The 18,111-nt window shown below is 41.8% G+C and overlaps 1 protein-coding gene across 1 annotated transcript in view; it reads right to left on the bottom strand.

Moving 5' to 3' along the window:
* Positions 1-9,802: 9,802 nt before the first annotated feature.
* RNGTT (RNA guanylyltransferase and 5'-phosphatase) overlaps positions 9,803-18,111 on the bottom strand; it is a 325,730-nt gene continuing 317,421 nt past the window's right edge. Inside the window, exons 16-17 of the mRNA XM_039232163.1 lie at positions 13,941-14,064; positions 9,803-12,485 (exon numbers count right to left, since the gene is read on the bottom strand). Of these exons, the coding sequence (XP_039088094.1) occupies positions 12,322-12,485; positions 13,941-14,064 (288 nt within the window). The 3' untranslated portion in view covers positions 9,803-12,321. The remainder of the gene's footprint in view (positions 12,486-13,940; positions 14,065-18,111) is intronic.

Raw genomic sequence — 18,111 nt, 5'->3', positions numbered from 1 at the left:
CCCTGCCAAAAAAAAAAAAAAAAAAAAAAGACCCTGAAACTTCTATACTTGGTTTCAAACTCAAAGCATATTTTATTTATTTATTTATTTTTAGAATGCATCAGTTAAATCTGTTCATCTTTTTTGAGTTGAGGGACTGGAAGAAATCACACATCGTTTCTGATGTGATATACCCATGGGCGGTTTTGCATCCTACCCAAAGATAGCTCAACTTCATTTTAAGATGTTTTGCCTTCTATGGCAATCAAAATCAAACTTTTCTAAGTAGACATGTGCTTGCAGGTTACGCAACTCTGAACACCCATCAGCGGTGCCTGTGGTCTTTGCTTCACCTCGAATAAACTTCCAAGCCCATCCAGGGTGTGTGTGCACCTGGGCTCCCCGTGCGTATCTGGGCGCCTCATGCTGCTCAAGCTCCAGGATGAAAAGAGGGTCAAGGGCGATCACTTCCGGGTTACATATGGGCCTTGGCAAAGGTCAGACTGTCTGCCTAACTGGACGCAATTGTCTTTCTCCCCATCTTTATCTCCACAGGGAACAACACCAAACGAGCTCAGAAGCAGAAAAACAGGGCGACCAGCTGTGCTAAATCACCTACTATTTTGGGTCTCACTTTACTTACCTCTAACATGGGACCAGATGCCCTGGAAGGGGACTTGCAACTCAAAACTCAGTCTCCTGCTTCTCTTCTCTCTGGGAAGATCTCAGGAAGTGGTCAGGGCCCAGGAAGTAGCTCTCTCCTCTGCAGATTTCCTCCATCCATCCGAGCTCCTGCTTATTGTTACCCTTCTCCTGCTCCTTGCCCCAGGGCAGTATCGTCCCTCCTGCACGCCTACCTGGGCTCCCTCTAGCCCTGCACCCCACGAGCAGCCCTTTCCACCGGATCCCATCAAGAAATCTGGTGTGATATATTTGTCACGAGGACGAGTCCTAGATAAATCTTTGTCACTGTCCCTGGGCAACTTGATTGTGTCTATTATCATAAATTCCCTTAGAGACATTTCAGTATCCTCAAACTTTCTGCTTACCCCTTCTCCTAAATGAAACTGGATCTTTCTCCAACTGTATACTTTCTTTGCAACCCTCTTAAAGGAGGCCATTGCATTCGATGAAATTATTCAGGACCTACTATTTGCCGGGCTCAAGAAATGCTTGTTGAGTAATTGAATGGACAAATGTACCTTGTTGGGTGCTTTAAGAGATTCAGAAACAAACAAGCCCTCTTCCCAGCTTTTAGGAGGATGGTCTATCTATGGTGGTGGAAAGGAGGAAACACACACAAAAACAGCCGGAATAGTAGCAGCACCACTATTCTTGTTATAGCAACACTGCTTGTAAATAGTGAAAGACGATGCTAGCTGAATCCTAGTTGGGAAATAGCCACTTCCCTAACCGCGCCCTGCAAGTTCCTCCTCCCAGATATCCTGCCTCTCCCTTGGTACCCCCAGACCTACCTACAAGCTAGCACCCAGAGAGGGTTAACACGTGGCTTGGCAGAGAATGTTCAGTATGCTGTTCTGATTGGTCAGCACCGGTGCCTATCCATTGGTTAATATTTTGACTGTCACTAATGAATATGAATTAACCTCAGGTAGGTGCCAAAAAGAAATGATAAAAGTAAGTAAAGAAAGGAGGTATTGAGAGACTTGGTTCCATTCTCAGCCTTAGGAATGGGTCCCAGCCTTAAGCCTGGCCATTCAGAGAGGACATCATTATTGCCTGGCCACAGTGATTGGTTCACTGAGTGGCAAATCACCAATCAGATGCAGTGAAATGAAACTTTCGCTGGGACTGTTAGTAGACAGTTGTTCTTTATGATAGATGTGAATTGAGATGTGATTCTTGAGGGATCAGGAGCTACCTACCCTATGAAGCCTAATCATACTTGAAGGTAAGAGTTGTAAGCTCCTGGATCAAGCCATTCCTGAAGTCATTCCTGCCTTCTGGATTATCTGGTTATCTAGAGTAGGTGAGTTTGTTTTCCTGTCATTGTATAACAAAAAAGTTCTGATGCTGGAGTGAGGCAACAAAGAAAATACAAGTGTATGAGAAATGGAAAGCAGTGCTCCGCCATTTTTCTGTGTAGCTTGGCCCTACACTCCGATCTTTCAATCTGGTCTCCTCACTCTCTCCCATTCACCCACGCCATCATCCCCTTCCAACTTTCTTGGATTTTTACCCAGTCTGGGGTTAAATCCCTCATCTTTGCAACCTTGTTCTGTTTTCGCTTTACCAATCTCCAATCCTAGGCCAATGGAACACTCGTCTCAGCTTTTTACACATCATGAAAAATACAGAAACTAACAATCTTTGAAGGGCACCCTGGGGTAAGCAAAAGCATTAAAGGTGTCCTATGTGAGTTGGCGGGTAAAGGTCCATTCGATTTTCCTTATACTATAAAATTATGGTAAGTAAAATACAAAGTCCTGGGAAAGATATGGCTTTATATGAAACTACAAAATAAAATAATTTCATGGGGCTCCTGGGTGGCTCAGTCAGTTAAGTGTCTGACTTCGGATCAGGTCATGGTCTTGAAGTTCATGAGTTCGAGCCCCATGTCATGCTCTGTGCTGACAGCTCAAAGCCTGGAGCCTGCTCCAGATTCTGTGTCTCCCTCTCTCTCTGCCCCTCTCCTGCTCTCTCTCTCAAAAATAAATAAGCATTAAAAAATAATAAAATCATTTCAAAATGTTAAATGAGAAATTTGAGCTTACTTCCATCAACATGCCTTTTTAATATCAGGTTTAATGTTTCAAATGCTGTCCTAAGATCCTGATCAAAACTTTCTAATGATAATCTCTTCAACTTCTTGGTAGTCACTATCTGTGAGAAACCTTGCACAGGCTGGAAATAAAAAAAAATTAAAACCATTTTTTGGCAACCCTTCAAAACTGTCAACCATTGAAATGATATTTAAAGAGTCCAGTTACATGTTCTGTTTTTCACTTCTACATACAAATTCGTTGTGATTTCTTGCTGACGTTACTTGTGATAAAGCAAACGGACTTCTGATCCAAGAAAATAATTTTTACATAAATTCTTTCCAAATAATGGCGAGGCCCTGATGTGCAGAATGCAGGCACATCATTAAAGCAGTCTCTTGTCCTAAAATAAATACCACTACCATAGTTTGTCAGTCACAGTGGACAGGAATACATGACATACAAGAAGGCAGAGACAGTGCCACCCACCAGTGCCCTCCCCAGTTCCCGGGAGCCCCCTCCCGATCAGCCACACCCCAGCCATGTGCTCAGCAGCTCCACGATCTTGGTTTTCATCCTGGCTGGGCGGTGTCATACTCTGCGACCCGCCTCACCCACTCTCCATGGTGGCGCACCAGCGTCACATGTACTGCAGGTCGGTCGTTGGGTTTTCACCTGAAGGAGCCCAGTGGTGCTCCCTTCCCGGAACCCAGACGTCTCCCAGCTGGAGGCCGCAGTCCAGGCCCCATCCAGCCACCCAAGGACTAAGAGGTTCAGCACCTCTATGGCAGACCTGTTACCTTCTGGCCACAAACGAGGGGCTCTTGAAACGGGATGGGAAGCTGTCCAGACAGGTCATCACAAAGTAAACACACAGAGTAACCATTACCCTTGGGAACATTCATTCATCTGTTGGCAGATTAAGCCCCAAGCCCGCCATCTCCTTTTCCTCATGTTCTCTCCGGTTTTCCCCTTGACTCCAGCCATCCCCATCATGTTTCTGAAGGTTATCTAGAAACCAAATTCAAGATCTTTTTTCTCAGTCCTTTGCTCTCCATGACTTGCCTGGAGTCATCAGAACTGTTTTCTGCCTGCTCTGTCAAGAACCCTTTCTCTTGGCTCCTGCAGGCTGTAGCTTCATGGCCTTATTTCCTTTTCCTTACTTGCTTGATCTTTATCTGAGCTTACATCTGGATGCTTTACTATTATTTTCTTCCACCCACCAACATGAGGGATGCTGACCCTCTTTACTCCATGTCTTCTACTCACACTGCTTTTACCATCACTGCTGTGTGAACTCATTTAAAATCTTGCTAGTAGTCGGAGCTCCGTTCTAAATTTCTGCCTTGTCTTTGGACACTTCCATCTGAATCTCCTGACAGCATCCCCCACTCACCGTGCTCAGAGGCCCCTTCCCTGTCCCTGCCCCAAATCAGCTTTTCCTTCTTACTTCCCTGTTTCTGGGGGGAGGGCACCCTCGTTTCCCCCCCTCCCCACTGACTAGGTTCAAACCCTTGAAGGTAACCTTGGCTTCTTAACTGATTATGCGTCTAGATGGCTTCCCCTCCCAAATCCCTGCCACATCCCTCCCCTCCATTTCTGTACATGCCATCCTTTTCCAGGGTCTTGACCTCTCACCAGGATTAGTACAGTAGCCTCTCCGCTGGCCTGTTGTCTTGTTTCTCTTTCTTCCGCCACCTTAGACAAATTACTCCCAGTTCATTCTCACAAAGAACTCGCATATTTAAAAGCTCTCAATAGCTCTTTACTGTTGACCAAATCGAGCCTAACTTCTTAGCCAGACATTCAGATCCCTTCATAATCTGTCCCCGGCCTATCTATACAGCCCCGGTTCATTTATAGATTTAGAAATACTTACTAGACTTCTATATTTTGTTCCAGACTGGCCTGGGCACTGGAAATACAGCAGTGAATGAAATCATATTCTTCGTTCCCATTCTAGATAGGAGAGTCTGACAACAGATAAACATGCAAACATGTTAGATCAGTGCTTATAGAAAAATAAATGAGGGTAAGAGGGTAGGTGGTGATGGGAGAAGCAGCTTAGATGGTATGGTCGGCCAGGCCTTTTTGATGAGGTGACATTTGTCTCGAGACTTGAATGAAATTACGTGTAGCTAAGGGGGGGGAGCATCTGGCTAGAGGGAAGAGAAAGTTCAAAGTCCTTAAAGTGGGAACATGCTTGGCAAGATGATGAAACTACGAAGAAGCCAGTGGGATGAGAGTGAACAGGGAGGAGAACAAAACGTGAGGTGGCTGGGGGCCGTGGCACGTAGGCCTTGTGGACTGTGAGACACATTTAGAATGTAATTCTGAATGAGGTAGAAAGCACTGGAAGGTTCTGAGTGGTTGAGGGACCTGTTCTAAAAAATATTACAGACAGCTGCGTGGAGAATAAATAGAAGAGGGGACAAAGCAGAATGAACACCGGGATACCCATTAGGAGGCTGTCGCCACAACGTAGGCAAGAGATGGGATGAGAGACACAGAGGTTGAGAAGTTGTCAAGTTCTGGTTACAGTTTGAAGGCGGTGCTGACAGCACTTGCTGATGGATTGGATGTGGAGTGTCAGAGAAGAAAGAAATCAGGGATGATTCTGAAGCAACTGGAGCAGCGCAATTGCCATTAACGAAGCTCTACAAGAAGACTGGGGAGAGAAGAGAGCCTGTGGGAGGAGGAAAGCTCAGTCTGGGGTGTATTAAGTTGGAGGTAACTATTAAACATCCAAGTGAAGATGTCAACTTGTCAGTTGGAGACTTGAGTCTAGAATTCACGAGTGGGATCCAAGCTAAAAATAAATTTGGAAATTGTTTGTGTATAGATGGTATTAGTGTTCAGGGATTAGGAGAGATCTCTTACAGAGAGTCTACACTCTCTGTCTACACAGAGGCCAGTGGGCTGAACCTGGCTCTCTCCAGCACTTAGAGGATGAGAAGGTGAAGAGGGCTCGGCAAGGGAGACCCATAGGCAGGAGAAAAGAAAACCAAGATACTATCGTGGCTTGGAAGCCAAGTGCAACAAAGGTTCAATAAGGAGAGAGCAGTTTATGAACTGCTTTAAAATAATAGGGGTGTGTGTGTGTGTGTGTGTGTGTGTGTGTGTGTGTAAAGGAAGATGGGGGACTACCTGGTGTATAAACAAACGGGAAGTACAAAACCTGATCATTGCTAAATATGGGTAGGTGGGAGTTCACCGTACCATTTTCCTTACTTTTGTCTTAGGTTTGAAATTTCCCATTAAAAAGAGAAAAGAAAAACGACAACAACAGGGAGTGAGAAACTGTCAAATGCTGATGGTCAGTTGGGAGAGTGGCCTGGACCCTGCAGAGGGCACTGGCGGTGGAGATAATGGCAGTCTCAGTAGAGAGGAGAGCCTGTCCGCAGTGGGTTCAAGAGAGAATACAAGGAAAGCATAGGGAGTGAGCGAGTGCGATCACCTCCTTCTAGGAATTTCGCAGAAAAAAATCCCAGAGAAATGGGTAGCTGAAAGAAGATCAAGGGGCCAAGGGTGGCTGGTTGGTTTGTTATTTTAAGTCAGAGTGAATTACAGCTGTATTCGCTACTGCTGTCTTTCACGGAAGCTCTAGACAAACTTTTCCAAAGCTCCCTTCCCCGCGTTCTCTGTCCGCACCTGCCTACCCCATTCACCCTACCCATCCACTAAGGTCTAGAATGCCTCCCGCCCCCTGCATCATCCCTATTGTATGTGATGTCTCCAGGCAGACAGTTTCTACCTGCGTGCGGAATTGTCAAGAAATTTTTTGCAGAAGACTTTCAGTTGCTGTGTTGCTCAGCTAGGCTCTGTGTAGCTCTCACGTTCAATGTGTATCAGAGCACACAGTGTGTTTATACCGGAGATCAAAACTACCCAATGTTTCCCTGACAGCTTTCAGAAGGGAAGCAGAACTTCTACAGACTATAAAGTTTCTGATTCCTTTAGATCCTGGAGGATAGCACTGGAAAGTAGCAACAAGAATCGTATCTTTCACTTGCCTTTCCCACTCTAAAAGACATGGCCAGAAGCAGCAATTTACACTAAGGGATCACGGACTGGTATTTATTTTTAAAACTAACTGAAAAGCCTCAGCAGTTTCTCTTTGGAAACATCAGAAATGGGGCGGGAAGTAGGTGGTTAGGGAGAAGGAGCCTTCTAGTTTAAGATGTGGCAGGCTCAGTGAAACTGCACCAAAAAATAAGACATGATTAAGAACACTACTTCCCGATGGGCATGGAGGAGGGCACTTGTGGGGATGAGCACTGAGTGTTATGTGGAAACTAATTTGACAATAAACTATTTGTAAAAAAAAAAAAAAAAAAAAAAGAACACTACTTCCCTCACACCCCCCCCTCAGAGAGTATAACAGCCAGGAGGCCGGGGCACTTTCAGATTCTTCCTGCTGAGAAGTTTCCTCAGCATTTTCAGTGCAAGAGGCAAGAACAGACAAGACGCTTCTAATCAGGATTAAATGTGAGACGCATCATAGATGGCCTCTGAAGACATTCTTAAGAAATGAGATGTTATCAGAGCTTGCATTAGGACGAGAAGGCCAGTGACAAAAAAAATCACGTGTCAGGTATGGCTCAGCCGAGGGAGACGAGCAAATGCATCTTGACCGAGTCTCAAGGGTGGGTACAACAGGGCATCTGAACCTACCTATTCCTGCCCGCAGCTGTCACCCCGTGTTCGGGTCAAGACCCTTGTCTGGAGGGGAGATGATCACGATACAGTGTGAGATCTAAGAGGCTACCTATGGCAGGAAGGCCCCCTTGATCCTGACATCAAGGGAGGCTGGGGGATTCTGGCAGAAGCGATAGCAGCACCATGAGCAAATGTTCCTGGGTTTAGAGGACACGGCGCTGTGGGAAAAGCGAGGCATGCAGCCGTCTCGAGGGGCAGCATGATCCAAGTCTGGGCCTTTGAGGTCACGTGCCGGGGAGCTCTTACGGGGGAGCAGGAGCAGGCGCAGGAGCAGGTTTGCAGTCGTGAAAGGTCATTCTGGTGGCAGTGACCTAAAGGAAAAATAGACTGTGTGCCCGCTTCAAAGCTGTGAACGGTGGTGACTGTTGCCAAAGCCCAATTCTGTTTTCCTATGTTGTGTTTGGCATTTTTTGTTTTCTGCGCCTTACGCAGCTGAAGGTGTCATTCTTTTGGAGTATTTTTCAACGTTCAGATAATTTCTTTTTCACCTGTATGCCTTATATCTCAAGGGTACAATGTAATCAACAGTTGGGAGGTGATTATACTACGGTCGCCTCTGGCTATGAAAATGACCTTTAGCTTTGGAACCAGGGGCCACTTCTTCCCTGAAGGTCTTCTTGCCCATCTGTCCACTTATAAGCGGCCTGGAATTTTACCCATGCAGTGACTCCCAACGCTGGTCCATGAAAATGGCTTCACTGGTTTAGGGTGAAATGCAGAGGCAGCAGATAGTGTAGACAGTCTTTCATAAATCAGTATTTGTTCTGTGTAAATACATGTCCTTTCTCCTAAGTTATGTCCTATTTCCTTTTTGGGTGTTAAGATTCCCTTTACTTTAGGCAATAATGGCAACACAGTATTTCGTAAAGCCTGTGCAAGTCAAAATAGTTGGCAACCCCAGAGCCATGCGCTCAGTTTTTGGAATGTGAAATCTTAGAAGCCCGGGAGGCACCTGCTCAGAGTACCCTCCACCCCCACCTGCTTATCATGCACAGTGGCCACCAGATACCGAGTCCAGTGAGAGGAGGGACACTTCTGGGTTAACCGAGGCTGACATCAACCTGCCAAAGCATCAGAGCTGATAGTTAACTATGTGACAATCAGGAACATGTTGGCCCAGTGTGTAATTTAATTGCTTATTTCTTCCTGATTACGTCTTCGGAATTTAGCATCTTAATGAGAATATTAAACTTCTTTTCATGGCCTCTGTGTCACTCACATTTAAATATTGTTAAATAAGTGGTTAAATTATAAGGCCCTAAAAATGTATTTACTTTGCAGATCCCAAGTTCATCTCCTTGCTTTGGAGAGAGGTGCTTGAAACCCATTTCCTGTTGGCACCAAAGATACGAAGAGTTTGGGGCACCTGGCACAGAAGCAGCCCCCATGCCAGGACGGAGTAGCGAGCAATAAATCAGGAGCTGAGGTCAGAAAGAGTTTTTCTGGGGTCTCAGCTCACAACCTACAAGCTATGTAACCATAGGTTAATTGTGTAAGCCTCAGGTTCCTCATTTACAAAATGAGGTTAATAATGGTACCTCCCTGCACAGAGTAGTTCTTTTGGGGACAGTCTTGGTGCTTGGTGCATAGTCGGTAGTGGTAATATCGCCTTCATTGTGAATAGGGGCTACTTACAAAGCGTGAGCTTTTTTTACAAGAATCATGTTAGACCTGAAAAAGCTCTTTTTGATCATCTGGCTCAATATCAGCCTTTTATAGATGGGGGGAGGGGGTACAGGGAGAGATCTAGAGAGAACACAGAGCCAGTGAGAGGCAGAGCCCAGACCTGGTCTCAGCCCAGGGTTTTTTCCACCACATTAGTTTTCCCCGCCTGCAAGTATCTGGTTGACTTTCAAGGTTTTTTGACTAGAAAGGACTATACACATAATTCAAAACAGTATCATTTATGAATTTTAAATGGCAAATTCCATAGTACAAAAATGCAGAGTCAACAAACAAATGGATAGGTCATTACTTCATCATTTTGGGATATTTACTGCTGAATATTCTGAAAGAATTAAATGTGTTCAAAATAATGTAACTAGCTATCTACCCAGATGATAGAGTGCTAGGATGAGGTGCATGGACAGATATACTATAAATACCATGTAAAGATGTGCTCTCCCCCGCTCCCCTATGCTCCAAAAAGAAAAGGTGCAAGCTATATCTCCCATGTCAATCCAATTTCTTGGTTTCCCAGGAAGGAAAATAGAGGATTTTATACATCTTTATGCTACTTCTAGAATGCAACAAAACCAGATGGATTATGAAGGGTATGGCTGACAGAGGCAGGATAATGCCAGCAATAAAAGGGACACAAATCATTAGTTAAATAGAGGGACACAAAGGGATCACCAGCAAAACAAAGTACGTACACTTTCTGTTATTTTAGCTCAGTAGTTTTATTACAATATATGCACTGACACACAATTAGAGAAGGAATGTCCTGACATTTTCTGAGCATTTCACGGAAAGCAAATGTAACCATCCAGGCAGTCGAGTCATCCACATCTTTTCCAAATACAAAGCAAAAGCGCTTGTATGTGATAACTCAGGAAAGCAAAGTTCTCATATTCTTGTCTACAAAACTTCAGTATCAGAAAACAGTTACTGTGAAGTGGCCTGAGAAGGGAAGGGTTTCTTTCCTTCTTGATGTCCCAGTTCCTGCCTCTCAATTTCCCCCCTTGACTTTCTAGATGACTTCTGATGACAGTGTGTTCGGGGGCTAAGTGGGATCTACTCATTAGGCCGGCTACCATACGCCACTCTAATTGAAAGGAAAGGACAAATTAAGAAAACGAAGTCCTGGAAAATGCACAAAGGCAAGGAAAAAATATCTGGGTGTATTAAAAATGAGATGCTCTTTTCACGTAACTCATTTAAAAGGTTACAATTACCATAAACATTTTAACTCCATTAAAGATCACTGGCAAAAACGAGCTCTTGTATCTGCAAAGGGGCTCTGCACTTATACAGGTTCGGGAGAAAGCAACACAGCGTGCAAAAAGTCACTGACCCTGGTGTCGCAGGCATCGGACTGTTTGGAGTTGCATAGGTATTTTTTCAGATCCACTTTGTACAAGACACTATGGAACCTTATGAATTTCTGCCTTTCAACAATCACTGGGGCAGTCAGGTGTTTTAATCGCTTCAGTGCCCAAACTCACAAAAGCATTCTAGGAATGAAATACTAAAATGACATTCTGGATAAATTCACTACATGTTACATAACTTGGAAAGAGTAAAAGAAAAAAAGCCCAAGCATGACTCCTAGTACTTCATATAGAAAAGCACTGCAGGAGAAAACTTTGTTTAAAAACATTAAAACCCAGGTGAATATAAATACATTTTTGGTTAATCTGTGCTATACCATGTAGAAATCCTGTCAGATATTCAGTCAGCTGGGTAACTCATTTGGATTTTTCATGTCTGATTGTATTAGTAGAAGATTATACACTGCTGCGTATACTTACATATATATGTAAATATACATATATAAAATTCAGATCATGAAAATTTTTAAATACACGTATACTTTAAAACCTGCACCTCTAAAAATAAATACATTCGCCTCTAATAGGCTAATTCTGAGAGTTCCTTCACAAACCAATCAGAACATGGCTTCTCAACAATGGCAGATGACCAATTAGCTGCTCTTTAAGTCCATTATCTATCAGTAAGTTTTTTAAAATTCAGATGTACAACAGAAATAGCATCCCAAGGACAGAACACAGATAGAATTCTGGCTTTGAAAAGAAATGTCTTGGCTTCCTTGATGTTTAGTTCCTACAGATGTCTACTCTTTGCCTCTGCATTTATCTAGCAGTGGGAGCGCATTTTCTAGTGACAGCATTCTCTTCCACTGACATTACCTTCTAATCAAAGGAGTCAGCTGGCATTTCCTTTGCCGTTTTGTTCAAGGGAACTAACACAACATCGTCTGTATTTGACATCACTCCCATAGTCACAGTGAGTTGTGTGCTTTAATGTAATTTACAATGTGCTGATACCACTGAGGTAAAGCAGTAGTAGTCCTGGCATTAAAAAAAAAAAAAAAAGGAAGAGGAGGAAGGAAGAAAAAGGGTCTCCCAGGAGAGCACCACATACAAGGGGTCTGGTGGTGTAGAGCTAAGTTCTAGGAAGTAACTGAAAGGCGCTGCCAGAATGGACACACTGGGTCTCTGATATTTTAGTTCGAAGAATAGAAACAGATGAAAATACTCAATATACTTCCTTTAGAGAGGATGCAATTCACAAAAACGGGGCTTTACTTTTTTACTTTTACATTTCAAAAAAGCTTCTTAAAATGGTAGAAGACAGACCAAGTTGTTTAACATAGTACAATACTTAACCACCGTGTCATTTGTTTTTGAACACAAGCATCTCAGAAATGTAGGAAATCCATGATAAACGACAGCAAGAATGTTTAGTGCCACTGCCTAGATTTTTCAAAAGGAAAATTTACCATAGTTGAAATACAACTTCTAAAAAATACAGTGTTTTATACGCTCACAGTTCCAGATTACTAACTTTATAAATTAAAGGTGAAAGTTATCCATATACAAACAAGGCCTCTTTTGCATTGATTTCAATCTCAATTAAACCTTTGGATATTTCAATCTTCAGATTCCACACGGTAAGGCTGAGTTTATCAGATATAAATAAACTGTGTGAAGTCCATGATGTATCGTAGCACTGAGGAAACAAATGCATCAAATATTTACAGGCTGGCTATGATACCTTTCTTTTTTCTTTTTCTTTTCTTTTTTTTTTTACAAAAAAATTCAAATGTGTATCAGCATCAAGCCACACTCTCTTTTGAATTTCTCTGGCTGCAAAAATGGGGCAACGGCATTTTTTCTCACTCCTTTTTCCTCAGTCTTTAAGTCAGAGGCGGGTCTTAGGTCAAAGGTCGAGGTCTTTTGGGAGGTGGTGGAGGCATGAGCTCTGTGTCAGGGTCCAGATGATGCTTCCGCTTCTGTCCTTGAGAAGCCGCCGCACATCTGTCGATGAACTCAAACAGCATCTCCTTGGTGACAGGGTTGGAGATGCTGTTGCACACAGCTGTGGACAAAGGGAGATGCGTGTCTCACGTGAGGGTTAATGAAGGCCGCTGACTCACCCCAGGGGATGCCAAAGGGGAAAGGTTTTCATCCCAATATGCTAAACACTTGCATCTTCCCCGATTTGGGTGACTTGCTTCACACATTAAACTATTCTCCTCCCTCCCCCGCCTCCATGGGTGCTTTTCTGGTGCCTACTCTTTCTTGTACATTAATTTTAAAAACAAAACTTTTTAAGTATCCGAATGATAAGCATGCCTTCACTATGGTTGTGCATCACTTCGAAACGGTCTTCAGGATGTGAATGTAGCACTGCGCATCACATTCTAGTCTATATTCAACCAAACTTCTACAGAAAACGTGTAGTCTCTCCTGCCAGGAAGAACTCCCCCCATCACAACGGCACCATTTCGCTGGAACAGGGAGGTTCCACTGTAGCTGGCAGATCATATGGTTTTGTTTTAATAACTTCTTTGAGAAAGCCAGGTATTTTAACAAAATTACAAATAAATAAGGCATCTTATGTGGTCAAAATTTACTACTGGTCCTTGAAATCGTATTTACACATTTAGTTCTGGAAAAAAAGACACTGGCTTAATTATTCCTATTTTCAAAATTAACTCATCTTGTCTGATCACAGATGCTAGTTGCAACAGAACCTTTAAATGTACAATAGTAACTTTTCATAAACTGCAAAACTGAAACTGGCAGCTTCTGTATTTTCTCATAAGCTTATCATATAATCAGCAACATCACCGACTGAGCAGTCTCACAGCACACCGTGCTGTTAACCTTCAATCTTGGTTTTTATCTATATTTTTCAAAGTCGCTAAAACCGCAGTCCAGAGCAATGACTGCTACTAGTTTACCTTGTAAACTTCATTAGTTTGTGGTGTTCAACATGAAAGAAACTTACTATTCTGAATTCCCAAAGCATTCATATTGTACCCAAAGAATACTCGGAAGGATAGCAGAGCAGGTTTTAGGAGGAGGTTTTTTTTTTTTTTTTTAAATGGTTTTCATTTACTTTGTTCTCCATTGTTTGTAAAGCTATTTTAGGAGCTGGAAATTACATTTTCCCCTGCTAATTTTGTCTTTTACCATCTGGCAAACAATGGTTTTTATAGTTTTGAATAGATCTGAAATTATCATGGCTGTTGTTGTTGTTGTTGTTGTTCAACAAATTCAACTTGTATCCAGCCCATTATCTTGCCCTTTACACTTCTCTACTGGGCACGCGGGCACGAGCCCCCAGGCCTCACGACAACCTGCAGGCCAATTGGCGCTGCAGAGTCACAATCCCTCTCCCGTCGCAAGGGTGGGGTCCGAATGACCATGTCGATTCGCCACATCAAACAGAACAACAAAGATGACACATTCTGTTTCTAAACCGTCAACACTCTCTCTCCCTCTCTCTTTTTTAACGTAACAAACACTGGTAGGTTGTCATACTCACCCATGGCAGTGTTGTAGGCATTGGGAAAACTTTTGTCTGTTCTCTGTCTCATGAAGACCCAGCTGTTATTCTCAAATTTGCATTCTATAATTTTGTTGTCATACTGTTTTAGCTCTTTTGTCACCTGTTTTAAAAGAGAATTGAGGAAAATATTTAAATCATTTGAAAAGCTTTTTGCTTCCACTATATGACAGACACATGAGGGAATGCCAAAAACACCTCAGTAACTCTTCACGCAGAGCTTTTTGTCATCTGAAGTGTCTAATCAAGCCTAAGGATGTGGTGTGCACTCCCTTGTACACATGCTCATTAATCCAACATTTATAAATAGTCGTGAAAACGGCTGTCAATATATAGCAATTAAAAGAGGCTAAGCAGAAACCAGCCACTTCTGGGCCAAATGCAAATATGTTACCATAGGGACCAATGCCTTCAATATTTCTGTGTCCTTATGGCTTTGAGAAATTGAGTATGCTGCTTGGGTTCATCAGCTTTCAGAAGGGTCTCACCATCTAAATTCCCATGCCAAAACCCAAGAAGTTCCCTTTCCTAGTTAAAAGAAAAAGTTACCCATAAAATGTAAACATTAGGACCAGATTCAGGTAATACACATCCTAAATATTTTTGCTTTTCAAGCAGTGATAACTAACACAAGCACTAATCTTTAGGTTATTTATTTACCCTTTCCATGTCTAAACTAGTATAAGTATACAGAGGAAGCCACTTTAGATTTTAGTTGGGTTTTTTGGCTACTTCACCTCAGATGATTGAATATGAATTACAACTTACTCTATCAAAGCTAACAAGTATCCATGGTAACTATAAAACATTTTAAAAGATATTTCATCAGGCTGTGAGGATGGCTTTCATAAATAGGAACCTAAGCTTATCTTTGCAGTTTTCAAATCAAATGGCAGTCATGGTAATATTTTAATTCAGTCCTCATCTTTCACAGCTAACAACTTTTCCTCACAATATGGTAGATTGCAATCATTTAAACTTCATTAGCATTATTTGAAATGCTCTCATTTTTTTCTACACACATATTCAATACCACCTAGGAATATGAAAGGAAGCAAATTTTTAAAAGATGCTTTCAATTCACAGATTAGGCAGTGCATGTCTTCATAAGAACTATCAGATTGTATTCCTTTCCCTTAATGAGTATCACATTTGATTGGATTATTTGCATTTTCAACAAATCCAATAGGACAGATACATTCAGTGGCTCTGGAACAGACCTGCTCAAAAGTGATCTTCCACTTATGGCAAATTTGCTAAAATTATTCTCAAATATTCATTATTCTAGTCTCAATTCCCCTCCCTTTATTCCTAAGGATCCACCACCTTTTACTTTTGATACATTATCTATCGCCAAGTACTAGGCAATTCATTCAGTTAGGTAAACCACATTTATCACAATGTAGGGTCTAACAGAGGTAAAGTTTCTAAACCTTCCAGAGTCTCCATTTTACAATTTTAAAATTGGCAAGGAGTTCCTAATTTACTGGCATACTGGAAGAAGAAAAAAATGAAAGTACCTGGCACATAGTGGCCAACCAGTAAAATTCTTAACTAAATATAAAAATAGGAACTAAAACATTGCTTTCAAAAAATAAAAAATAAAACATACTTTTAAGTAATCCACTAAAGAAACCAGGATGACACAGAAAGGTACACTTTGAACACAGGTGTCAAGAAAATTATATCACATGGATCACACAAGACAGGCTTGTAATCAACAGTGTGCAGTCTCCCCTTCACTGACCAGCAACTGTACTAAGTCTGCATCACAGAGCGCATCCTTCTGGTGCTCCTGGTTTCAGAATGCTATAAATTATGTGTTACTCCACCTGACTACAGCACTTAAGCAGTACTATTAAGTATCTATGTATCTATTTGGATATGCATTAACAATAACTGGGAAACCTTTCTGAAAAATGCATGCACCTGCCACTCTATTAACCTAAATGTATGTCCATGTTCAAGAACAATCCATTGTTCTTTATTGGTCACATCAGTTGTATTCCCAAGATAGACACACTGCAAGGTACTTGTTTGGTTAGGTACTAAAATATATTTATTTAACTGACAAAAATAATACTTCTCATAAGTGACAGTTGTCACTAATGGTTAGATCAAGAGAATGATTGCCATACAGGGGAGGAGTTTAATTTTAGTATCCAAATTCTAATTTATTACTATGACAATAATCATCCTCAGCCAATTACGTATTATTATTTACTAAAACAAGACCTTGTCAGGCCTTCTATAATCAACTTTATTACCCTAGTTTTAACTAGTAAGAGCTTGAAAGTAATAAGAACAAAATATTTATAAATCAGGATTTCATCTGTACCCATAATTATGGTACAGATGGGATTTTACTGTTTTTTTTTTAAAAGAGCAACATACAATGTATTTTATATCATAAAACATTCTGTTCATTTGTTCATGTATCCATCTTACTGAGAACCACACTTTTTGAACTATTTGAATCTACCAGTAAAATGGGATTAAGAGACAGTCCAATGAAACTGGATCTTGGATCTCTGGAGATTTTTAAATTAGCAGCTCAACAGTAATGCCTGAACAAAGAGCCCACAAAAGAGTCAGGTACAATCCCAGGTGCTCTGCTCTGCACTGTTTTCACAGAATACTTTTTGTAACTTATGTGCTGGGCAACCTACACCACCAAGTCACAAAAGGCAAACCATCAGTGTGGGCTGAAGTGACCTACACCGAGAAGGCAAAACTGCATTTCTATTTCTAGTGATGGGATGAAACCTCTAGAACTTACTGTCCCTGTTTCGGGAGAGCGGTTTCACTATCAAAAGCTTATCTTTCTTCTATAGAGAGACTGCACAAAGGCCTGGGAGAGGAGGGTTTCTCTGAACTAATTTGCTCTGGAGACATTTTTTTTTTTTAAGTTTATTTATTTTGAGAGATAGAGATAGAGAGACAGAGTGCATGAGCAGGGGAGGGGCAGAGGGAAAGGGAGAGAGAAAATCAGAATCTCCAGGAGGCTCTACGATGTCAGCACAGAGGCTGACACAGAGCTCAACCTCATGAACCATGAGATCATGATCCAAAGTGAAATCACAAGTCAGACGCTCAACTGACTGAGCCACCCAGACACCCCTGGAGACACTAACAAATATCCTTAGACAGAGAAGCCATCAGTGAGTTGTTCTATTTTTAACGTTTAATTTTGGAATAATTTTAGATTTACAGAAAAGCTGTGTAGATGGTACAGAGAGTTCCAGTATTCCTGTCACCCAGCTTTCCCCAATGTGCCTATTTTACATCTCATGGTACATCTATCAAGTCAAAGAAATTCACATTGGTACACTACTCTGAACACAACTGCAGACTCCTCAGGCTTCAGTTTTTCCACTAACGTCTTCATCTGTTCCCTGATCCCATCCAGGAAACCACACTGCATGTAGTCATCACGTCTCCTTAGTTGCCTCTGATCTGTGACAGTTTCTGACTGTCCTTGATACTTTTGAAGAGCACTAGTCAGATATTTTGTAGAACATTCCTCAACTTGGAATATTCTGATGTTTTCTCATGATTAGACTGGGGTTATGGATTTGGGGGACAAAGGCCAAGAGGTGAACTGTCTTTCTCACTGTATAATAGATGAGGGTATGTGATCCCGACATGACTTCTTCCGGGTGACGTGAACTCTGACTACCTTGTTAAGATGGTGTCTACCCCGGCTCACTACTGTAGAGTTACAGGTTTTCTCCTCTTCATGCACTATTGCTTAGTTATGAATTACTAAGTACAAACAGCCCCAGTCAAGGCTAAGGGAAGTAAGCTCCACTTCATGGAAGGAAGGGTGTTAGAGAAGTGGACGTTTATTAAAACCACCATAGATATTAATAAATGTCTTGGGGTATTTTAAGACTATACAAATATCCTGTTTCTCCTTAAAGTTTTGCTCATTAATTTTAGCATTCATCTGTGACTCTTGCCTGCAGCAATTATTCCTGTCGTGTTCTCATGGAATTTTCTTTTTTCTCCAACCTTCTACATTTATTATCTGGACTTTTTGTTGTTAAGGAATTTGTCCCTCTTCCTTCCTTTATTTATTTGCTTATTTATATTACTATAAACTCATGAATATTTATTTTAGTCTTTGGGTTATAATAAACTACTACTG

This window comes from Hyaena hyaena, unplaced genomic scaffold (genome assembly GCF_003009895.1).
Source record: "Hyaena hyaena isolate Hyena2069 unplaced genomic scaffold, ASM300989v1 scaffold_66, whole genome shotgun sequence".
Lineage (NCBI taxonomy): Eukaryota > Metazoa > Chordata > Mammalia > Carnivora > Hyaenidae > Hyaena > Hyaena hyaena.
Note: the sequence above shows the minus strand (reverse complement) of the source record. Positions and strands in the feature narration are given on the sequence as shown.